The sequence below is a fragment of the Echinops telfairi genome, unplaced genomic scaffold, assembly GCF_000313985.2.
Source record: "Echinops telfairi isolate 266 unplaced genomic scaffold, ASM31398v2 ScPeMD7_2;HRSCAF=8, whole genome shotgun sequence".
NCBI classification, from domain to species: domain Eukaryota; kingdom Metazoa; phylum Chordata; class Mammalia; order Afrosoricida; family Tenrecidae; genus Echinops; species Echinops telfairi.
The window spans coordinates 25,805,461-25,829,728 of record NW_022103898.1 but is presented as its reverse complement, the minus strand read 5'-3'; the positions used below and the strand labels follow the sequence as shown (position 1 = coordinate 25,829,728).

The window sequence follows — 24,268 nt, the reverse complement described above, 5'->3', positions numbered from 1 at the left end:
TCCTTTCATTGAGAAACTGTCCCTTAGGCTCAACCCACCATACTACAGGATTCCTTTCATTGAGAAACTGTCCATTACGCTCAACCCACCGTACTACAGGACTCCTTTCATTGAGAAACTGTCCCTTACGCTCAACCCACCGTACTACAGGATTCCTTTCATTGAGGAACTGTCCATTACGCTCAACCCACCGTACTACAGGACTCCTTTCATTGAGAAACTGTCCATTACGCTCAACCCACCGTACTACAGGATTCCTTTCATTGAAGAACTGTCCCTTACGCTCAACCCACCGTACTACAGGACTCCTTTCATTGAGAAACTGTCCCTTGTAACTGTTCATGCCCTTCGCTCCCTTAAAGTTCTTGTGGAAATGATCTGTCAGGGTTCTTGGTTTCACTTTTGGGTCCTTTGCCATGTTAACCCACTGTCTTTCTTTCACCTGACCCGACAGCCACCCTTTAGGAAAACTAGAGCTTGCCCAATAGAGGTCCAAAGGTTGTCATCGTTATTGAAGCTGACTGCTGCATCTTTCTCTCACTGAGCAGCTGGTGGGTTTGAACCAACCACTTTACAGCTAGCAGCTGAGGGCTTAACCACTGTGCCACCTTCAACCCTAACACCTCTACTCTGGAGTGTGATGGAAGCTTCCTATCTTTCCGTCCCAAAAGATCCCTGTTTCCATGATAAGACTCCTTACCACATTGAGTGGTGGTTCTGTTTCTTTCTCGTGTCTCTCCACCTCACCTCCCTTAGCCCCTGTGAGCTTCTGGGGAACAGTGATGATTTTGTTCATCTTTGTATCCCCCAACTCCAAGCACATACTAGACGGTCAGTAAATGCTACCGATTGTAATGTCCCATCAAACTTCAGGAAAGGTGGGAGGCATCTGACCGTGCCTTTTGGTTCCCGTAGGTCACGTGCACGCCCACTTGAGGCATGCCCACAGCTGGGTGTGGCTCACCGCAGCCCAGGTGTTTGGGTTGCTCTTTGCCTCTTGCCAACCAGAGGAGCTGGTCAGAAAATGGCAGACCAAGAAGACTCAAAATAGACTCCCCGAACCTGTGGCAGTCAAGCTCCTAACAAGTGACCTCGAGCAGAAGGTAAGGTTTCTCCATAACCTCTTCCTTCTCTTGTGACTTGGTCAGGCCTTGTTCTGCACATGTAACCATCTCGGGCTTCAGAACAAAACTAGTGCCCCGGGCTCGGCTACGGTCAGTAAATAGCGGTATTTTTGAAACCGTGGGAAACGCACTGTCTTCTGCCACTGTCTGTTTCCCTCCACAGATGAGAAGCATTTCTTTAGCTTCTTGCCATCAGCTGCATTCCAAGTTCTTGGATCAGTCCCTAGGAGAGCAGGTAAGAATTACAATTTTAAAAAAGAAGAATTGTAATCCTCTCAGCTTGCTGGAAGGGGCTTCTACCAGCACGTCAGGGCTCAGCTCACAGTGGCATTGGTTAGGGTTTGGTTCCACTTGGATGCTGCTTTGGTGCCTGGGGAATTTCGTGCAGTAGGAACATACATGCAAATATTTATCTGTCGATGCTGGCATTACGCTTGACTCCTTTTAGAATTTCCAGTAAAGACACAGTACATTTGTTCACTTTCAACCCTAACACCTCTACCCTGGAGTGTGACGGAAGCCTCCAATCTTTCCGTCACAAAAGATCCCTGTTTTCATATGATGAAGTCTAGCATATAGAGACTCCATCTGTAACCACGTAATAAATGTACACACTGCCAGGTCCCTGTGCTGTTGCTCCCTGGTACTGTTGCGTCTTTTGATGGAGCGGTTGGGCTGGTGGATGATAAGCCAGCGGTGATGTGGTATAGGACTTGGCCACATCTCTCTCGAGTCCTTGTGGACAAGGTGGGTGATGCGGTTGAAAGGAAGCGCACTAGAAATTAGTTGAATGCCTACACCCACAGCAAGGTCCCGGGCTTGCCATCAAGGACCACTGCTTCGGGCACTCTCCTCAATGAAGATTTAACTTGCTTCCTTCTATGACGGACTTGGGAGGTGTGGGTAGCTTACAAGGAATGGTCTCCATTTTAACAGACAGATAGAAGGTGGCTGTATCTAGGTGGCACAAACCGTGAAATGTTCAACCACACAGTAGCTGTAAAAGACCACAGATTCCACAAAGTCAGAGTTAGGGGCTCAGTAAATGAGTCACTATGTTCAAGCTAAAATCAGCCCTGAGTGAACTGTGAATGGGATTTGAGGAGTAGGAGGAACCCAGTCATTCAGAACTTGGACTTGAATTCTAAAGGCCTGGCTCTCCACTCCCTGTGTCTTTGGAGGGGGCGACCTTGGTTTTCTCTCCTAAGTAGCACGTGGCAGAGGCCGTCTATAATGCAGGTAGGCAGTGCTTGATAAACGGGAGTTATGTATTATCTCGTGTGGAATGAAGGCGTTTCATGGAGAACAGATGAAAGCACTGTGTCAGGAATGAAGCCCCTCCCTCCCTCCCTGTGGCTTCAGGTCCACTAGGAAAGTGACTTGCAGAGGCACACTTGAATGAAGATCATGAAAATGATGGGGAAGTGGGGTGTTTGTTAATCTCATCAGGTAGTACCTGGGTGTGTGTGCTTCTTGTCATAGATCACAGATTTTAGCTTCTGCTTTACCAAGAAGCCACGTGTATCTCGAAACCAAAGTGTCATCCCACCCCTCACACCCTCCCCCCTTGTCTTTGAAGGTTGTGAAGAATCTGTTGTTTGTAGCCAAAGTCTTGTATCTGCTCGTACCCGATTCTGACGATAAGCAAGACGAGGCAGAAGACGATGACGGGGAAGAACAAGGGGCAGTCGGAGGTGGTGTGGCCCCAGAGGAAAGGGAAGGGAAAACAGAAGGTGCCAAAGACGAGAAGGAAGAGGTGAAGGAGGAGCCCAGCAAGCCAGCCACGCTGAGCTGGCTGATCCTGAAGCTGTCGAGGATGGCAAAGCTGGAGTCTGCTTATACACCTAGAAACCTTTTAAAGGTACGGTAACGTGCAGCCCTTCAGATGAGTCTTGTAGTTGCTAAGAATCCTCCCTCTGATGAACACTTCCTCCGAACACTCAACCTTCTGAGGCCCAAACTGCAGCTGTAGTCTTTCCTCTCTCCCTCTCCCTCTCCCTCCCTGACTGTGTGAACGGAGCACTCCAAGTGACTCCAGCTCTGTGCTTTCAGAGAACGTGCATCTTTAAGTTTCTTGGCGCGGTGGCCATGGATCTGGGAGCAGAGAAGGTGACGCCGTACCTCCCGATGATCATAGCCCCTTTGTTTCGAGAGCTGAACAGCACCTATTCGGAGCAAGGTAACCCGGCCCGGTCTCCGTAAGAGTTTCACATGACAACTCGTGGCTTCTCTCCTGCCTCCGGCCGTCGTCCTTTCTCTCTGTACGCCCTGCCAGAGAAGTGGGTTTTCTGGGAAGAACACTTGTGAGACAGGAAGACCGCTGGCGGCAAACAAAGTACAGTGTTTGTCTGCTGCTAGACTGCGTCGGTGTCTCCCATCTCAGAGGGAACCTCACTCTCCTGGAAGATGAGGCTTCACTCTTCGGCATGTATTCAGTAGAGGGAAGACTATCACATGGGGTGGTTTAAACCACATTATTTCTGAATAAGAATGAGCAATAGAATACTGTTACATTCTTAAGAATTACAAGGTGAAAATACATGCTGTATCACTTTTGCATGAGACTTTAGTTTAAATACCAGTTTAATTCTTCTTTTTCCTTTTTTTCTCCTGGCCTAGAACAGTTGGTTTATTTCTCACGGGTGCTAATCTTTGTTGATCATGAGAAAAGAGGGGAGTGGGGGTTTTGAAGGAGAGGAGGTAAATGGAGGTCAAAGCAGTTAAATAAAACAGCATAAAGCAGGAGCTGTGTCAGTCGTGCGGCCCTAAGACCGTTACCTCCGGGTCCTCCTACTTGAGGGCCATCAGAGAGGAAGGGGCGCTGGGAGAAGCTGGGGTCGCCGACAGAGCCTGGGCCGGTTTGCAGGAGTTCTCACTCACCAGTATTTACTGAGCACCTTAGATGCTCCCAGCACTGAGTTAGGAGCGGTAGGTCCGTCATGGGGGAAGGCACAGTCTCTGCCTCATGAACTGGGGTCCACTGCAGGTACCCTGAAGTTAGGCACAAAATTCAGGTGGCTTACATCTGGGGAGAGGAGCAGGGAAGAATAGGAAAGCTTTTCATCAATTTCTCAAAGGAGACTTCGGCACCCCAAAAAAGGTATCCTGGGCCAAGCTAAGTCTCTGCGCTTTGTGGATTGGGGATGGGGGTCACCACTGTCTGCACAGAGCTGAGTTGGTTAAAAAGCAGCCTAAAGCATCTTGTTCTCAAAGTCCTGTCCTCAGAGCCAGCGCTCTGCTGGGAAGGAGGCCCCAGGTCTGAGTGCTTGGAGGACCCTAGGTGAGCTGGTGCCGGGACGCTGCATCCCGAGCTCCTGCTCGTTTGTCCAGCTGGGAAACGTTAAGGGCGGTGAGCGATCCCTGTTTAATGCTGAAGTGATAAAGCGATGAAGCTGCTTCTGGAGTTGACGTGTTACACATTGTCGAGCCTGGTTTAAGCATGTCCTTTCTTAACTGATCATTACCCTCTGTGTGTGGCTAGATCCTTCGCTGAAGAATCTATCCCAGGAAATTATAGAGTTACTCAAACAGCTGGTCGGGCTGGAGAGCTTCTCAATGGCCTTTGCCTCCGTACAGAAGCAGGCAAATCAGAAAAGGGCTCTCCGGAAAAAGAGGAAGGCGTTGGAGGTCAGTTTGCTGTGGGAAAGGCGAAAGTGTGGTGTGCTCACTGGGCATTAAACCCGTGTGTGTGTGTGTGTGTGTGTGTGCGTGTGTCACTGAGGGAGGAAGAGGGCCTGGTTGGTTCTGTCGGAAATATGTGGACTTTAAACAGAAGGATGCATTTCTTCATCTGATTTTCGTTGTTTAGCATTTGCTGTAAAAGTAATACAAAATTTCTCCTCTTTTCTCAAGTTTGTAACCAATCCTGATATTGCTGCCAAGAAAAAGCTTAAGAAACACAAAAATAAAAGCGAAGCCAAGAAGAGGAAAATAGAGTTCCTGCGCCCAGGCTATAAGGCCAAGAGGCAAAAAAGCCACGGCCTGAAGGATTTGGCAATGGTGGAGTAAGGGGCCCCTGGGCTGGTAGCCAAGCTCAGTCTGCCTCTTGTCTGACTGTCCCAGAAGAATGAACTGTCTGCCGTTTTCTAATCTGAAGTCCCACCAAGTTGTATTGGTTATATATTTAAATTAAATTTTGGCATAGATTGTATAATACATTGCTTAATATAATCATGCTTGTGGTTTTTTTAATTAAACATGCCCAAACATTTCATGATAATGATTGTATCTTCACTGTATAAAATGCATACAACACTAGCACTAAAGATTATAAAAACATATACATTTACTCTTTAGAAAGCTATGCTTTATAACAAGAAAATGTAAAAGGAATCATACATAAGCTTAACCAAAAACGTACAAAATCTATAGCTACATTTGCAAAGACATTCGGGAAAGGCACAGCCGTGGGCACTGCTGCATTAGTCATAATAGCAAGGGGGTTATGGGCTCATCAGTCAGTAACTGCATAAGATGTGGTACATGCATACAATGTAATATTCCACAACCATAATGAATATGAATTTGCAAAGCATCTCAGAACATAGATGAATCTGAAGGGGGTAGTCTGAGTGAAAAAATTTGTCACTAAAGGACAAATATTAAAATTATAAAAATTCAAGATATAAAAAATCTTGTATAAGACTTTATACAAATTTTTGTATAAAATTATACAAAAAATCTTGTATAAGATTTTTATACAAATTGTAAAATTTGTATTAAAAATACAAAAATTCCTTGGAAGCTAGACGGGCGAGACGTCTTCTCACACACTTTGTTCACATTATCGGGAAAGACCAGTCCCCGCAAAGGTATTGTGCTTCGGGAAGTAGAGAATCGGTGAAAGAGACCCACAGTGAGGTGGCTTGACCAACAGTGGGCTCAAGCGTAATGACTGATTGTTGCCCCCACGTTGCCAGCCCTTCTCAGCTGAGAGCCGTCGTCTTTTCCACTGACCCTCCTCTACTTGACCAATCATGGAGTTCTTTTCTGTTACTGGCTCCTCCTGACAATGTGTCCAAAGTAGGAGAGACAAAATCTTGCCATCCCCACTTACAGGGAGCATTCTGGCTATACTTCTAAAACACATTTGTTTTTTATCCTGGCAGTTCATGGAACTTTCAATATTCTTTATTCAATTCAAATACATATAAAGTATATACATACATATTTAATTCAGATACATCAGTTCTTTAGTCCAACTTCCACATAGACCATTGAAAACACTCCGATCTGGTTCATCTTAGTCCTCAAAGTGACATCCTTGCTCTTCTCAACTTTAAAAAAGCCTTTTCATTTGACTGCTACTTCCATGAGTGCACTATTTTTCTCAACTTCTCTGCTTGATCTCTCTGGGTTCTGAAATCCGGTGCATGGAACTCAGACAAAATTCATGATTAAAGGGTTTGTTAAAAAAAAATAAATAAATAAAAAAATAAAGGGTTTGTTAAAGTTAACAGGAAAAAAAAAAAAGTTAACAGGTGGTAATGCTCAGGGTAGTTTACCAGAGAGTGATACAAAGTTTCAGGGCTGCTAATAGCAGAGGGGCATGCCACTGCTGGAAGCCTCAACCCGAAGGCATTCAGCTCAAGCTCTCTGGGAGCACTGAAGCACCCCACTGCATGCCAGCCTCCTGCACAAAAGCACTCAACTTGCTCCATGGGTTGGGAAGCCCGTCACTGTTCATGCTTTGGCTCCAGGTTCTGCTGCTGCTCTTCTGATGGTCTAGCTGTCACCTGGATCCAGGAGGTACACTGCACAGAATCTAGTACAGAGGACTGGCCCCACTCTTGGGTCTTGGTGGTAATGAAATCCCTCCTGCTGCTCAGAGGGCTCATTTTATACCCAGCAGGATGGCTCTCCAGGGAATGTGGTTTGTAATTACTCCCAGGTGAGTCAGCAGTATCTTCCCTCACCTTCCGTAAACCCATGCAGGGAAAGGTCATTTGGTAGGAGCTAGAGACTGCCTAAAAGAGCCCCATTAAATAATACAGTGCCACTGCAATGAGCATTGATAGCGGATCCAAGCAAGATGAAAACCTTGACAGCTTGTCTTCTTGTCTTTTATAATGTCATCTATTTTACAATGTCATCTATTGGCCCAGTTATGAAGACTGGGTGGAACTACACATGGGAGGGGGGTGTGGCCACCCAGGGGATTGAATAGCTTACTAATGGAAATAAGAAGCCTAGCACGTCTGTAGAGTACCATGCAAATAAGGTGCATGCAACTCGAATAAGGGGATGGGTTCGTTTTGCCACTCTGCTAGGCCTAAAATGAGCAATCCCCGAGGCAGAAAGGGGCACTCGACTACCATTGAGAAAGAACCAGAGTGCCTTTGGACCCCAAATCCCAGAACTGAACCTCGTCAACTCAGGAGACAGAGCTGTGACACAAGGGCAGTGAGAAGCAGTGGCAGGAAAGTGGCAATAGCAGAGGCAGCGGAACCAGCCCAGCGAGATAAGCACCCCGTCCTCAGTGATAAAATTGAGTGTCTGGTAGGAGGAGGCCTGCAGGTGGAGTAAGTTAGCTCTGGCATTAGTATGGGAGAGCTAGGCTAGGGTCAGCCGACCCATGGAGCTAGAAATGAGCACCTTTGTGCAGAGACGCCCTGGTAATGTGGGAATTGGACTAGTTACGATGGCATGGTTGTCGTGCCCTCTGAAGAGGGCCTGGAGCAGAGCTCTCGTTGCCCCTCTGCCGGTAAGAAATGAAGCAGCTCACATGGCTGTGTGGTAAATGTTTTAATCCTCCCCCTGCTTACCTCTTAATGTGAACTTGCTAGATCTCTCTGGGGATAGATACACCTCCGTCCTTGGCTCCGCATGAGAAAGAATTTACACGAAGCCTGGTTTGTGATCCAAGTGTTTTATGAGCGTTAGGAGTAGTTCCAGGTTTACACCGGCAGCCAAGGCTCCTCCCGTACAGCCTGCCAAAGTCACGCGGTGGACGCGGGGAGGCGTGGTGGACGACCGCTGGTCGACCCCATTGGCTGAAATGAATGAGGTGGGCCAATCCAGGTGCAACGCCCATCCACGCATACCTGGCGGGAAACCTGAACCTCTGAGCGTGTGCAGTGTGGCGCCCCTTTGTTTCCGTAGCTTGACCCTCTGGGCATGCGTTAATGGACGCCCCAGCCTTATGCTAGTCTGACTGCCTAACAAACTCATGTTAACCGGACAGCAAGGCCTGACTTACTCCACCACCTACGCCCGCCTGCTGTTGGACAAGAGCATTAACTACTGGTTCCCAGTGAGCTCCTTCCTAACTCATAAGCCAGTAAAAGGTACGCTTGCGTTTTTTTCTTCATTGCCTATCTCAGCACCTTGCTCATGGTGGCGATGGTCAGAGAATACCCATCTCAGTGCCATGTGACAGTGGAAGTATATTGGAGTGATGCCTCTTGTCACCCCATGGTCACCCTTCTAATTTCCTTTTAGAAGACACCACTCAGATGGGATTAAGTCCCAGTAATGGTAATATGGCAACAAAAGACAAGTTGATGTTCACAGGTACAGGGGTCATATTGGGGGTATAGTTCAATCCATAAACTTAACAAATTGAGCAGTTACTTAATTTTTAAATGCAAGGATAACCAAAAAGTTGTACTACCATTTTTTTTCCTGTGAACTTTTTGATCTTAATACACTCTGATCCTGCAGTGGATGTTTATTAACACCGTCATAGTAATGTAGACCCTGAGCTACCTAACTGTAGTTAACTATGTTGGGAAGGTGAAAGTGGGTAAAGTCTGCATATGAGAAGGGGATAAAGAAAGAGAGAAGAGCTTCTAAGGGTTTATTCTTCAACTCCCGAAATGGAAACAATAGATTATAAAACCTAAGCTTAGAGGTAGAGACCAAAGAGCATAGCAGTTCAAATTGGCTGCCTTTTTCCTTTACCGACAAACACCTTTCAAGTGCATGTACTTAACTGCTCTGATTGGGGGAGGAGTAAGTGGGGGGGAAAAAAGTTAAAACTAAGGTAAAGATCAGAGAGAGCAAATGTCACAGGGATATAGAGCACACATTATTGCTTTTAATAAATATTTATTGAGTGCCTTTCATGTGCCAAGCGCACCACACTAGATGCAAAGGATATGAACAGTATGTAAGGTCCAGTCCCTGCCCTCAAGGAGCTTACATTTCCACAGTTTAAAGTGCATCTCAGGTATTCAGATGAAAGTCATTCCACCAATTTATTGATTACAGCTACTGTGACCACATGACACAGCACAACCACTAGCCCAGTTTCACGATAATTTCAGAGCGCAAAGAAACCTTTGGTATCAGTCTTCATTTGTCTAGGCCTCTTTGTTTTCTAGAAAAGAAACTGAAGGAAGGAGTTTGGTTGAGTCCAGAACTTCCTTAGGGATTTCCCCATCATTAACATCTCACAAAATAACTCAGTAGACATTTTGAAAATAACAACAATCAAATGTTTGCAACATGCAGTTGTTTCCCATGAAGGAAACTGCCTTATTTTCTGCCTGATAAATTTGTTAAAAATAAATGCACACCCTATTTATCTTTTTGGGTAAATTAGAGGAATCCAAGTGCTGCCCTTTGCAACACCTTCATGCCCCCAGTGTTCAAGGCAGCACAGCTCAGTCCAACCAGCACCTGTTCCCCGGGTCACTATTCCTCGGTGTTGCTGAACCATTGGTGAGTCAACACTGGGCTGCAAACCCCATACCTCAGTGAATAGGTGAACTGTTTTTTTTTTTTAATGGAACTGGATGCATCCTTGGTCCCAGCTGTCACATGCACTTGATCAGTAGGAAAACCATGTAAAATTATTGGTGCTATTTTTCTAGCTGAGAGCAATGAACATATCAGAGGTACTGTAATGTACATTACCATCCTAAAAAAAAAAAAGGTAGGTACCTGAAAAATCTTTCCCATCTAGTGACTTGGAGTCTATGAAGCAATGTGCTCTGCTCAGGTACAATTAGGTGCATTGGAACACCTGCCTGTGCTTGGAAGAAAAGTGTCCCAAAAGATCTCAATGAGAGCAAATTAAAAATGAGTCTTGGGGAATAAAAGGAGTCAGACCCACCAGTGAAGAGAGAAGCCAATCAAGTGAACTAGAGTCCAGCAGCGGGAAGGGCGATGCCAGAGGCAGGAAACCAAGCACTAGAGCCCCACGAGCTGGCACACACTACAGACTATTGGCTCTCTCCGTCAGCAATCCATTTGTGAGCTTTGTTAGCTACTCAATTTAATAATATTCTGCCCAACTTTAGTAATTACTAACAATTATATTCACTTTATATTGTTTCAGATTCCTGGTGGTGCAATGGTTAAGCAGTCAAACCCACCCACCACAGTGCGAGAGAGAGCTGTAGCAGTGGCTTCCATAGATGCCAGCTGGGGGACCCCCGAGATCGTTCTACTCAGCTCTACAGTCACTAGGACTTGGAATCGGCTGGATGGCCACAGGTTTGGTTTCTTCATTTTTATTCACTTTCCTAATTCTGTAGTACATGAGTAGTTTGAAAGGTTCCTTTCTCACATGAATTCAGTAGGGTTTTTTTAAACCTATCTGACAGCAAACAGTAAGCCTAATTTTTTTTCACACCAAAGATATTTCATTTGCCCTAGAAGCAGTAAGACTGACTTTTTAATCAATTTACAGGACAAGAAAAATGCAATGCCTTTTAAAGGCTTTTTTACCTAAAAAGTCTAATATGTTGTAAGTTCATGGAGTTGTTTTGCTACCTCTGCCATGATCAGGCAGAGGCGGCACTGATCTGCCGTAGACAGGACTGGTTCTGAATGTATGACTATTTCCACTGGTGTAATTACATGTAAGAGCTGTCTGTGTGGCCTATCTTGGCATTTTCAGCGACATATGATGCAGCATATGGGACAAGCTTCTGGCTGGAAATGCTACTTTGTTCCTTTCATTAGCATTAACCGTGTGCAAGTCCACTCATTAGAGCCCTGGGTCCACATCCATAAAATGAAGAATTACCACCTGTCCTTCCAGTCTCAGAATTCCTACACAGACCAATGAGGTCAATATCCATAAAAATTGCTTCGAAAATGACAAAGTTTACTATAAAATGACCATTATAGATAAATCACTGGTAAGCATTATGATTTCAAACTCATGCCTACAGCCAACATGTTTAAACTAAACTGTTCACTATCGTCACCTACACAACGGAAGGTTATATTACACAAACACTATGTTCTTAGGCTACTCTTCTGAGTCTAATCTTTGGGAAGACTAAATTCATTTGGGGGGGAAAATAAAATCTAAATTATTAGTGTTTACAAACACGCTTCAGTGACTAATTCAAAAATAAGTGTCTTCCACCGACAAGAATGCATTCTTCATAGGACTATATTTAAATCAGAGTTCCATACGAGTAGAACAGACATCTCAACACAAGAAAGGAATATTTTATATTACACAGAAGAATCAGTCACTCGGTTCAATCAGTTTGAGTTGCCCCTCCAACCAACTACAAATACAGTATTTATTACAAATACTGCCATCAGTCCAGTAAACATCAATAATCCTGTGGATTGAACGTTGTCGTGTGACAACACTTGACTGCTTCCAAAGGGATCCAGGTTGGAATCTTCTTTCAGAGGCTCAGAAGCAGTCCAGTTACTGCCTGCTCTTTAATGTTTCAACTAACCTGTGAAGAGAAAATGGACACAGCTTGGTAACACTCAAGCGGTTAACATTAAAGTAGAGAGGATGATTAATGACTCTCTATATCAGCTTCATACTGGAGGGAAATCCCAAAGCGTGTGAAAGGAAGAATGGAGGGTAAGCAGTGTGTCGGTTCAATTTCCATGAGGGTATTGAGCTGAGGGCATTTCGCTTCCTTGGCTAAGTACTCTAGTGCCCCAGAAGGCCTGGCAAAATCTGCTTCTAAAAGGCATAGCCTTTAACACTCCGCGGGCAGTTTTACTCCGTACACATGGGGCTGCTAGCAGTCAGAATTGACTCAATGGCAACAAACAGCGACATCTGAGCTCTGACTTTATTCTTTGAATGGATAATCAACAAAGACCAAGTATCTACTATCTTCCATTCTGTTACTGTGGCTGGCTTGCTATGGATGAGTCTGAGGTGAACACACAATAGTAGCACAGTAAATGCACACTGTATATGCACAAATCAAACTAACAATTACAAGACAACGTCACGAATACTGTGGAGCAGATCTGTGACAAGGGCATTTAATTAAGCATGTGTGTGGTGAGGCTGTTGGGGGTACAGCATCAAGGAACATTCCTGAGTCTTCACCTAAACAGATCAGGGGAGGCCATGAAAAACCGGGACTATGCCAGAGATGGCCTATGTCAACGTCTTGTAATTAGGTTGATGTGGGTAAAAGCACCTATGAACACAGTGCTGAGAAATCTGAATTTTATTCTCAAGACCAAAGGGAAATTATATATGTGAGTACACCTCTATGTGGAAGAAAGATGCGGCTGTCTGCTCCCCTGAAGATTTACCACGCCGGGGACTCAAAGGGTCTCTAGAAGTTGGAGTCAACTTGATGACCGCATGTTGGCTGCACCAAATATACTCGTGGAGAAGCCCGAGTTTGCCAGCACATTTTAAATGCAGTTTTTGTGGTAAAATTAGGTGCCTCAGCTTATACTCGAGTATATATGGTACATCTGTATATTTATGGCTTCTGAAAACATGATACTTGCCATTCCATTGCCTCATCCAGGCCAGTGCCTTTGGTTGCTGAAGTTTTGAATATTTGCCATTTTCGGTCCTTCAGGGCAGGTAACCCAAGTGAATTTGCCATCTCTGAGGGAGTCATGGCCTGTTCCATGTCCTGCTTATTTGCAAACACCACTAAAATGGATTTTCGCAACTCTTCTTCCTACATAAAATAATAATTTCTCCAATTAAGTTTTAAAAGGTCAAAAATATTTTAAGTCTTATTTTCTCATTATTGAACATATATATAACATGGTATGAATAATACATTATAAATGATGTACGAAGGAGTACCCCCCCAAAAAAAAACAGAAAATAGCTCAGCAGAGTGTTTATAGTATGTATTTTTCCCAATAAATGAGCATCAAACAAGTTGCTCTGAGTTAGTGCACCCAGTAGCATCACCTAGAAAGGTTCTCTCTGCTCACAGAATTTTTCCATAAAAGCATTTTACTAGAACCTCGTGCGCGCGAGTGTGTGTGTGTGTGTGTGTGTGTGTGTGTTGGCTGATTTAAGAGAACAGCATGATGCAGTAAAATTTTGGTTCCTGCTCAGAAAAAAAGCCACAGAAACTTGTGATGTTGAACACAGATTACAAGGACAGCACTATGGGAAATACTCAGTGTACAAGTGGTACACTTTTCAAAAAAGCTGAAATGTCGACTGATGACAAGCCTCATTCTGGACGTCCGTCAACTTCCAGAACAGACAAAAATGTCAAAAAAAGAAAGAAAGAAAGAAAGAAAATGTCGACTCATAGTGCATTTGGAGTTTGTTCCACCAGGTCAGACTGTTAATCAAGTTTTCTATTTAGAGGTTCTGAAAAGATTGCGTAACAGTGTGCAACAAAAAAGGCCTGATTTGTGGCAGACGGGACTGGCTTTGCCAACACAACAATGCACCTGCTCACACAGCCATCTCAGTGCACTAGTTTTTGGCAAAAAAACCAGCATGACTCTCTTGCTCTGTACACCTTACTCACCTGACCTCCCTCCGTGTGACTTTTTTGTTTCTGTGAATGAAGAGGGACATGAAAGGTAGTAAAAGAGGTGAAGAAAGAAAACAAGGGAGGTACTGTCAGCCATCCAAACAGATGAGTTTGAAAAATGTTTTCAAGAATGGAATCGCAGATTTGACAAATAAGTGTAATGGGCTTTGAAGGTGATGTTATTTTGGAAAGAAAAAAAAATTTAAATACATAGTTTTTTTGGGGGGGTGGGGGAAATGCGGTTTTGTTTTCTCAGTAACCCCTCACATAACACTTTATACGTACATACATATATATTATATAGTATATATAACATATAATATTCATTGTAAATGGGCTAAAACTATAAAAAAATATAAAGGAAAGGTGCACCATCCATAATCCTATGCCCAGTGCTTTGTTCTGCAGATATTAAAGTTGTGGGTTTTTTAATTTCATTTATGTATTTTCCCAACAGTTTTATTGGCACATAATTCACATATCACTATTGAACAGTTCAATTATTCAATTACATTAAAGGGAGTTGTATAATCACCACCACATCTATCTTAGAGCCTCTCCCCACCCCAAAGTTTATTTAGTAACTGTACTTATATATTTCACATTTACATAATCCTTTTCCACTTTTTGAAACAGAGAAAAACAGAAACTCAACATTAAATCATGAATGCTCTTTCAAATGACAAAAAAAAAAATCTTTCAAAAGCACTTCAATTAATAGCTAAATAAACTGTATAATTGATTCCCAAGCTTACACAGCCTGCCACACACCCTTTTCAAAAAAAAAACAAACTTAGTGCACTCGACAATGAAAACTTTTGTGCTCTAGCCCATGACCCAGGACTGAGTGGAGGGCTTGGCTTTTGCAGCCCCCTAGGGGTAGTACTGCCACTTCAGGAAACTGCTCTACACCATAAACCACACCAGTCTCTGTCCAGTGTTAGACTTGTAATGTTCTTTTCACCCAATTATTCAAAGGGCCAGAGCTTTCTATGGATATAAAGCTTTCTTTTTTTCTAGGTTCTTATTACACTTACTTATGAACTGTTTTTTCATAAAGGGTGTAAAATGTTCCTTTCCACAAACAGTGCAGGGAAATGCCACAGTCAATGCAGCTAGAAATTACCACTTTTTTCTAATATAGTTATTTCATTAGGTTTGTTTCCACCACCCACCTGTCATATGGTGGTGACTTGCACATTGCTATGATGCTGGGAGCTATGTCATTGGTATTTTACATACCAGTAAAGTCACCCATGGTGGACAGGTTATTGCACAGACTAACAGACTAGGCAAAATCACCTGGAGATCCTCTTCTGAAAATTAGCCAGAAAAAAACTAAGATCAGAGTATTGTCGAATTACACTCAAAACATGCCAATGGCAAAAAACTTGCTGACTGAAATAAGTCAATCGCCAAAGGACAAGCATAAGGAGGCTTCAAAATGTTCATGGAAAAAAATGAAACTCAAAGACATTTTCCCCACAACCTTTTGACGTCGACTCAGTGTAAGGTCACAGTTTTATAAGAAGAACTGGCAAGGCACAGAGAGCAACACTCACTGGTAGTTATCAGAGACTGAGAAGCAGGGAGGGAACTAGAGATACCGATCACTTGCTAGTTTTGGTGAAGGGCACAGGGAGCCCTGAGAGCAGGTAAGTATACAGCCTGATGTAGGCAAATGCTGTCGCTAAGAAGTGAACAAGAGAAGGGGCTGTTTGGGGTAAAAGATATAACAAATACAATTTTGCAGCACTATCAACCACTACCAAAAAATATATGTGAAGGCATGTGAGTGTGAAAACATGGGTACATGTATGCACAAATAAAAGCTATCTATATAGGCTTATGTATATAAATATACGTGCATGCATGCACATCCATTATAAACCACATAGGGGACATAATTATGAATCCATCTTAGACATAATCAAACACCTTGTGAGACTGGTTTTCTGTACTTGAAGGCTTAGACCATAGTCTTGTGGGACAACTCGATTAACAAGAATATAGTTCACATCATATCATTGTGTCCTCACCTCCCTGATATGATCAATGAAGACAAATGGGTGCATAAGCAAATGTGGCGAAAGTTGATGGTGCCCGGCTATCAAAAGATATAGCGTCTGGGATCTTAAAGGCTTGAAGGTAAACAACCAGCTACCTAGCTCAGAAGCAACAAAGCCCACATGGAAGAAGCACACCAGCTTGTGTGATCACGAGGTGTCGATCAGGTATCAGGCATCATCAGAACAAAAAATCTTATCATTGTGAATGCAGGGTAGTGAAAAGTGGAGACCCAAAGCCCATCTGTAGGCAATTGGACATCCCCTTACAGAAGGGTCACGGGGAGGAGACTAGCCAGTCAGGATGCAGTATAGCAATGATGAAACATACAAATTTCCTCTAGTTCCTAAATGCTCACCCTCCCTACTATCATGATCCCAATTTTATCTTACAAATCTGACTAGACCAGAGGATGTACACTGGTACAGATAGGAACTGGAAACACAGGGAATCTAAGGCGGATGATCGCTTCAGGATCAGTGGTGAGAGTGGGGTGGAAAGGGGGAACTGATTACAAGGATCTACATATAACCTCCTCCCTGGGGGACGGACAACAGAAAAGTACGTGAAGGGAGACGTCAGACAGGGCAAGATATGAATAAACAATAATTTATAAATTATCTAAGGTTCATGAGGGAGGAGGGAGCGGGGAGGGAAGGGAAAATGAGCTGATGCCAGGGGCTTAAGTGGAGAGCAAATGTTTTGAGAATGATGAGGGCAATGAATGTACAAATGTGCTTTACACAATTGATGTATGGATGGATTGTGGTAAGAGTTGATAAATGATAAAAAAAGAATATAGTTCACAAAGTGAATGTTCTGCATCTCAAAGTGGTAAAGAAGTGTCCAGTCTGAGAAGCTTGCTAGTGGTCATCTCAGGTACAATAGTTGGTCCCGATCAGGAACTAGAGAGGAGGAGGACAGCCAAGACTCAGGGAATAAAGCAGTCTGCAGGGCTAATAGTACACAAACCATGGTCACACAACCTGGGACTAAAGAACTAGAGAGTAGCAGCTACTACTGACCACTCTGACCATGTCCACCGCAAATGGGTCCTCACAGAACGGGAGAAAAGTATGGAACAGAACTCAAATTTTTAAAAATTCCAAACATACTGGACTGGTTGAGACCAGAGGACCCGCTCAGACTATTGCCCTGATAAAAGCTTTAAACCTTGAACCAAAATTATCCCTTCAGGTCACCTTTTAGCAAAGTTACAGGGTGGCTGATAAAATGAAGAATATCATCCATGAGTATCGAGCTCCTTTAAGCAAGCAATCATCTGTATGAAGCCAAATGGTGAAAATTACTTGACAACAAAGATGAGAAGTTAACGGGGCAGTGAGGTTAGTCTTGGAAATGGTATAAACAGAACAGGTTGGATTGTCTTGTCTGTAACACCTGCAACAAGTAAAAACAACAGGAAGAAATTTGTGTTAAAAGATACTAAGAAGAAAAAAAAGATACTAAGGACGGGAAAAATGAGGAGCTGAGAAAAAAAAGATGGGAAAAAGATATTGTGGGGGGAAAAAAGCAAAAATTCTGTACTCTTTCAAATTATTCCTGTAAATGACAACATATGTTATAAACAAAAGAAAATGTTTACCCATGTTTTAATAATATTTTCTTACCTCCAGCATGGCAAGTAACTCTGATTTGGAAATGCCAATCCGGTCTCGGTCACAACTGTCTACAACATAAATGACCGCATCTGTGTTTGAATAATAGCATCGCCAGTACGGCCTAAAGAAAGTTCAAAGAGGAAGAATACTGTTGTTATTTGAAAGAAACTAAAGTGCCAATTTACATGCTAGGGTTCAGGGCAAGATGGGAAAATACATGCCCACGCCTGGCCCCCTGCAAGGCAGAATCAATGGATGGTTGACAGTCTCTGATGGATCTATAGCCTATCACTCCGATAACAAAAGATTGAAAAGACTGTTGATAATACAATAAACATTAAGTCACAGGGCCAAGGAATTTCAGGGTGAGTTGAGCCTTCATGTTGAAGCTACGTAATTATAATCTATAAAACCACTACACATTTAGATACACAGGTTATGCATAGACCTACTTCATCATGTTTTACAAGTCCAACTAGGAATCCTTTCAAATGAACAGATTTTTCTTAATGTGACTTAATGGTTACCTTACAAGGAAGGGGTCTTCAAAAAGTTCATAAAAAATGGAAATAATAAAAAGTATAAGCCTTATTTCTCAAGCTCCCTCAAGATACTTTTATAAGTAACGGCATGTCATCCATACCTAAAGAACTGAAGGCCTTGGGAATTTAACCAAGGCAGTGCAGTCTGTTTTAACATTACTAAAGGAAAAAAAACAACCGGGTGCCTTTAAAAACATTGAAGATTAGGAAAAGAAGAGCCAGAAGGAGCCAACTCAAGACTGTAAGGTGGATGCCTAACAATTTCCATGGAAACTCTCCTAACGCTGCCCTTGCTTGTTGAGAAGAATGAGCAGAGGCTTTGTCATGGTAAAGAAGGGGCTCTCTGGTAAAGCTTTCTGCGAAAACTTGGCCTTTCTCAAAACTCCAGTAGTCAAAAGATGTCATAATTCTTTAACCATCTAGAAAGTCAACAAGCAAAATGTATTAAGCATCTTGAAAAACTACCACCATGACCTTGATCACTCTTGATTTTTTTTCCTTTGACTGAACCTCTTGGTAGCCCTTGCTTTGACTGTGCTGTATCTTCAGGGCCATATAGTAAAGTCATGTTTCCTCTAGTTCTTCCAAGAAATGCTTCAGGATCTCATTCTCCCTTGTTTAAAATCTCAACCCAAAGCTCTGCCCCTATCTGCAGCTGAGGTGGGCACTGCAGTTTTGGCACACACTGAGCAGAACGTTTGCTCCACTTTCATCTTTCAGTCAGAATTGTGTCTGAGCCAGTCGAGATGTCTACTGTTGTGCTATCGTTTCTGTTGTTAATTGCTGGTCATCTTCAGTTAGGGCTCAAGGTTTTTCTCTTATAAACTGATGTGGATGGTCTGTCACCATAGGCTGCGTCTTCAACACCATCTCACCCTTTCTTAAAACAAGTTATCCAGGTGCAAACGGCTTCTTCTGAGGCATTGTTCCCATAAACTTTTTGCAAAGCACCAATGATTTCACCATCTTCCCACCTAAGCTTCACCATAAATTTGATTGTTTGCTCTTGCTTCAATTTCAGCAGAATTTATGTTGCTTTTTTTCAAACTGATGTGTTACCATTCTCAGTGCCTCACACTATCCTATTCAGACAATTGTATAACTAGTCTGAGTTTATTCTGGTGTAAAATGTTTTGGAAATTCATGCATAGCTTATCGTAACACAGATTTTCCATGATCTTTCTGAAGACCATTTATAAACTGATCACAAAACTTAGGCATAAAGTTGGTCACTGAAGACACCAAAAAGTAGCAATGAGTAAAATTTGGAATAGGCTCAAAACCAGTTCAAGAAATATAATGAGCTAAAAGAAGCCAGGATATTTGGGGAATGCTCTATTCATCTTTTAAACAGTCCCATAGTGAGCAACTACATTGTTAATTGTTGTTAAGTCAGCACTGAATAATGGCAACCTCATCGTGTGCAGAGTAGAACTGCTCTACTGCGGCCTTTCAAACACACATCACCAAGCCTCTCTTCCAAGGTGCCTCTTGGTGGGCTGAAACTTTAGCCTTTAAGCTACTAGTTGAGTAGTCACAGTTGCCATGCCAAGTACCGAGGGTTAGCAGATGAAACCTGAGCTCTGAAGACCATCTATACTCACATTAGCCCTAACTGCTGGGCCTGCAAGGTATTTTTATGAATTCCAAAACAATCTGTTTCACAGGGGTGGGCTGATTAAGAACTAAACACATGGATGTTTCTAGTTAAAAATTACTACAGTAATTCAATCCTGAAATTTCTGTGCATGAAAAGATTTTTCATTTCAAAGAAATTTAAAAACTGGCTTCCTTAAACACATTTTAATTTAGTCAATGCTCTTGGAGAACCAAACACACAAACCAAACTCAAGTCCACTGAGTGGATGCGGACTCATAGCAACCCTATAGGGCAGGACAGAACTGCCCCTGTGGGTTTCCAAGACTGTAACCTTTACAGGAGTAGAAAGCCCTGTCTTTCTCCTGAGGAATGGTTCCGAACTGATGACCTTGTTGATCGCAGCCCAATGCCCAACTACACCACCAGGGCACCAACTACACCACCAGGGCACCAACTACACCCCGTTGTTGGAGAACAGGGGCTTCAAAAGTACCTCATTTTAAACTAGGTGGCTCCTGCTTAATTTACAAAGATGACATATTTTGGATTAACTACTAAAGCTTCAAAAAGCCATTAAATGTAAAATACCACAAAATTAATAATCTGAGTTTGTACCATACCTGATACTTGTTTGTCCTCCTAAATCCCAGACTTGAAATTTAAGGTTTTTGTATGTTACTGTCTCAACATTAAATCCAATGGCTGCAAGAGAAATCAAATCAGTTATATGTGTCAGACTAATATTCTACCTTCAAATATCCACTCAATTAAATGGCTACTTTAAGCATCATGCTTGTCTGGTACATGTGAACAGTGGTTCAATTGCTGAATCACACTTTTGGTTGAAAATCTTTTTAAAGACAGGGCAGGAATCTGTGCAACACAAACACAAACACACCCTTACTCACTCACTACCACCAAGGGCCAAGACCAGCATCATCCAGGCTATACAAACATTCCCAGCCAGCTCTGGAAATGCCTAATTCTTGCTCGCTGTTATAGAGCTAGCCACAAATAACAGCCCTAGGCACTACAGAAGAAAATGCTATTTGGTCCTGCCCCATCCCCACCATCAGCATGGACCAGACCACACTCAGTTAAGGGTTTGCATGGACTGATATTTTCAGGTAGACTAGGCATTTCTTTCTAATTCACCTTAGTCTGGAAGCTCCACCAATGTCAAGCCATCACTGACAGACAGGAAGTGGCTGCATATGCTATCACTGACTGGGGATCGAGAATGACAACTCTGAACCAACCACCTAAGGAAAATCCTATTAAGTTCCAGTCACAGTACTAGCATGAAAAAGAACACAGAAAATATATTTGTAGGTGAATGAGGAAAACTTGGAATTCTGGCAAATAAATAAGGATCAAAACCAAGAAAGACTAGATTATAGATCTCAGCGGGTATAGGTAAAAAAAAAGTTGGCAGATTCTTTTGGAAGCTGGGCTCTCTAAGGTAATTTTATCTACTTTGAAAGCATCTTACAATAAAATCATTGCTGGAGGGAAGGCCAAAGAGGTGTCCCCTTCCTATTTTTGCCACCACTCAGGTGAGGCAATGCACTTCTATTTTCCATGAAAAGGAAACTATAGAAGGTGGAGAGGGTGCTGGAAAAAGTTAGGAGCTGTGTATAAAAAGGCAACAAATACCAGCTTTTTTAAAAAGCGCAAAGTGAAAATGACTTAATTCTAACAGAATCAGTTCCATTTTTCTTTAGATTTTGGTATGTACCGGTCAATCATTTATGCATGACAAGTCTGTAACTAGAACTGAACCTTAGCAAACCTAAATGAAAAACTTGAAAGTGTGTTCATGCCGTCTTCCTTAGCATGAGGGAGGAGTAAGATCACCTTATGCTCACCATGAACAGGAGCCACTCGACATGTAAAGGACAAGAGGGGGAATAAAACAGCCTTCACTGAGAAGTAATCCACTCTCCTGGGTGCCCTGCCGGTGCCACCAAGAGACACCACACTGTACATGAACAACTCTGCAGGGCAAAAACCAGCGGTGCTTGGGTTTACTGTCAGTAGCAAAAAGTAACAGATGATAATGGGGCCAAACAAATTGTTCCACTTTTTAAAAATATATGGAAGTTTAAATGTTACTAATAAATACCTGACACAGAAAACTTAGCAAACATAAAGACATGCCAGAAAACATTATCAACTCTTAAACATAAGTTTAAATGTACAGTGAATCCCATGAGAGCTGGAACTTGACAAACATGCTTTGAGTCTCGTACGTTTTCTGCCTTTGAAGGGTATACTTAGCACTTTCCTTATATCACTCTCTGTATCATCTTTAAGTAACTCTAGGTCAGCAAGTGGAAAAGGTATAAGTAACCCAAACCAAACTAAGCTCACAGTCACTGAGTTGATGCCGACGTATGGCAACTTAAGCCCTACAGAATAGGGTAGAACTGCCTCTTGTTGGATTTCTGAGACGGCTACTCGGTATGGGAATAGAAAACCCATCTTCCTCCTGATAAATACAAGCATCTTTATTAAGTGTAACAAACCGTTCTAGGAATACTGTTCGAAGACATCTGAGATTTAGGCCCCAGATGACTTTATGACTCAGCCTCCACAATTCAGATCTTAATAATGGTCATCAATAGAATTACTTGAGAAAAACAAATTTAATTAAAATAGCGGTAAGTACAGTAAAGGAAAGCCCACTTCTACCTAATATCACATCTACCTAAGAATATCATTTAGCACTGATAGAATATTTTATACAGGTTTACAAAGTACTTTCACATTTATATTTATTTCCCCTTCCCTCAAAGCCAATGGATAGTTCCTCTCTTCATTTTTAATTTCATCAGTAAAGCCAACACAGCAAAAACTTTTCCACACCAGAGGACAAAACCCAAATCGAATCTCTTGCCATCAAGCAGATTCTGACTCACTGACCCTATTATAAGATTTCTTTACAGGAGAGATCAAATTGATTGCCACTGAGTTGATTCCGACTCATAGTAGCCCTGTAGAGCTGGCCCCTGTGCATTTCTAAGGCTATAAATCATGGGACAGAAAGTCTCCTATTTCTCCTTTGGGAGCAGCTGGTGGTCTGAAATGCCCTGGGGTTAGTAGTCCAATGTGTAACCCGCTCTACCATTAGAACACCCTGCAGGAGCAGATAAACCAATATCCAAACCCACTGCCATCAATTCTGACTCAGTGACCCAATAGGGCAGAGCAGAACTGCTCCTTTGGGTTTCCGAGATCTTAAATCTTTATAGGAGCTGACAGCCTCGTGGTCTAAGGAGTGGCACTGGTGGGTTTGAACTGCTGACTTTGTGGTTCACAGCTCAATAAATTGCCCCTCAGTTGATTAAGAAATGTTATAAACATCATGCCTATACTAGAAGTTTACAAGGAGCCTGGGGCATAGTGCTTATGCACTGGGCTGCTAACCACAAGGTCAGCAGTTTGAAACCATCAGCCACTTTATGGGAGAAAGGGCTTTCCCCTTCTGTAAAGAATCACATCTCAGAAACTCATGGGGGCAGTTCTACCTTGTCCTACATGTCACCATGGGTTGGTATAAACTCAATGGCAGTGTGTTTCATTTGTTTTGGTTTGGTTTTAGAATTTTACATGAATAATCTACCAATTTCTAATCTAGACTTCAGAAATAAACATTGTATTAGATGGAAAAAAAAAAAGCAGCTTTTACAGTTAATTTACCGTAACAGCACTTACTAGGAATAGTAGTAACGACTTCTCCAACCTGTAATCTGTACAAGATTGTGGTTTTTCCTGCTCCATCTAATCCCAAGATTAAGATCCTCATTTCCCGAGTTCCAAACAGACTGGAAAAAATACTTGAGAAAAAGCCACCTAAAAATGTAATAAAAACAAAAGTATATTCAGCATCAATTTGTAAAAACAAAGTGCTCAAAAGCATGTATTCATGCCCCTTAGAAGCCATACCAAATCAAATATCATATTTTCCTCAGTTCATAAGTGCCTATTTTTGTTCCTAATGAAATATCATTATTCTACAAAATAAGTGCTTACTGATCATTATCATGTCCCAAACACTGTGCCAGAACCAGAGGATACACAGAAAACTAAGAAAACTTGGTCCCTTTTCTCTTGGTGCTCAATTTCTAGTCAGGAGATTATGGAAACCTTACTATGATTCCATCACTACCTCTAAAAAACAAAGAAAGACAGTGGAACAATAAAGTCCTTAATATGTAAATCAACTGTCGCTGTTCCATAACAGCACTATCAGAACTGCTTCCAATTCCTGAGATTTCTCCACTAATCAACATAGCTAGTGCAACAAAAAGGGCTTACAGCCAAAAATGCCCATGCCTCTTTTTCATTGAAAACCGACTTTAAAACAAACAGCTAAAGCTGTATCCAATGCATCATAAGTATTTCCTGACACACACAGGATATTGTAGGAAGTCACACGAATAATATTCCTTTAGAAACGACAGAAGAGATGGCACACAATACATTTTACAAATAAACAATACAGTGAAGCTTCAAGTGGGGAAAGCGATCGTGCCCAGGCCTGGAGGACTCTGGGTAAATTTATTAGAAGGGGAGTGACAACTCTTTCTACTTCGACAGGTAGAAATGAAACGGGGTTGGG

At 42.5% G+C, this 24,268-nt stretch overlaps 2 protein-coding genes across 2 annotated transcripts in view; one reads left to right on the top strand and one right to left on the bottom strand.

Moving 5' to 3' along the window:
- Window positions 1–5,343, top strand: part of UTP20 (UTP20 small subunit processome component) — a 110,659-nt gene extending 105,316 nt beyond the window's left edge. Inside the window, exons 57-62 of the mRNA XM_004700358.2 lie at window positions 916–1,103; window positions 1,288–1,359; window positions 2,704–2,985; window positions 3,177–3,303; window positions 4,606–4,751; window positions 4,977–5,343. Coding sequence (XP_004700415.1) covers window positions 916–1,103; window positions 1,288–1,359; window positions 2,704–2,985; window positions 3,177–3,303; window positions 4,606–4,751; window positions 4,977–5,132 — 971 coding nt within the window. The 3' untranslated portion in view covers window positions 5,133–5,343. The remainder of the gene's footprint in view (window positions 1–915; window positions 1,104–1,287; window positions 1,360–2,703; window positions 2,986–3,176; window positions 3,304–4,605; window positions 4,752–4,976) is intronic.
- Window positions 5,344–9,156: 3,813 nt separating this feature from the next.
- Window positions 9,157–23,980, bottom strand: ARL1 (ADP ribosylation factor like GTPase 1). The gene is made up of 6 exons (XM_004700357.4): window positions 23,965–23,980; window positions 23,362–23,499; window positions 20,265–20,346; window positions 17,512–17,623; window positions 12,810–12,988; window positions 9,157–11,776 (listed from the first exon to the last, which is right to left on the bottom strand). The coding sequence occupies exons 1-6, from the start codon at window positions 23,978–23,980 to the stop codon at window positions 11,746–11,748; spliced, it is 558 nt and encodes a 185-aa protein (XP_004700414.2). The 3' UTR covers window positions 9,157–11,745.
- Window positions 23,981–24,268: the final 288 nt, after the last annotated feature.

Bases quoted from the DNA above. Each gene is read 5' to 3' on its own strand.
- ARL1 (XM_004700357.4), bottom strand. The intron at 17,624-20,264 runs GTATGGTACAAA...AACTTTCTTTAG, and splicing joins GGAGGACAAACAAGTATCAG to GCCGTACTGGCGATGCTATT. The intron at 11,777-12,809 runs GCAAGTATCATG...TTCTCTTCACAG, and splicing joins CTGGATGAGGCAATGGAATG to GTTAGTTGAAACATTAAAGA.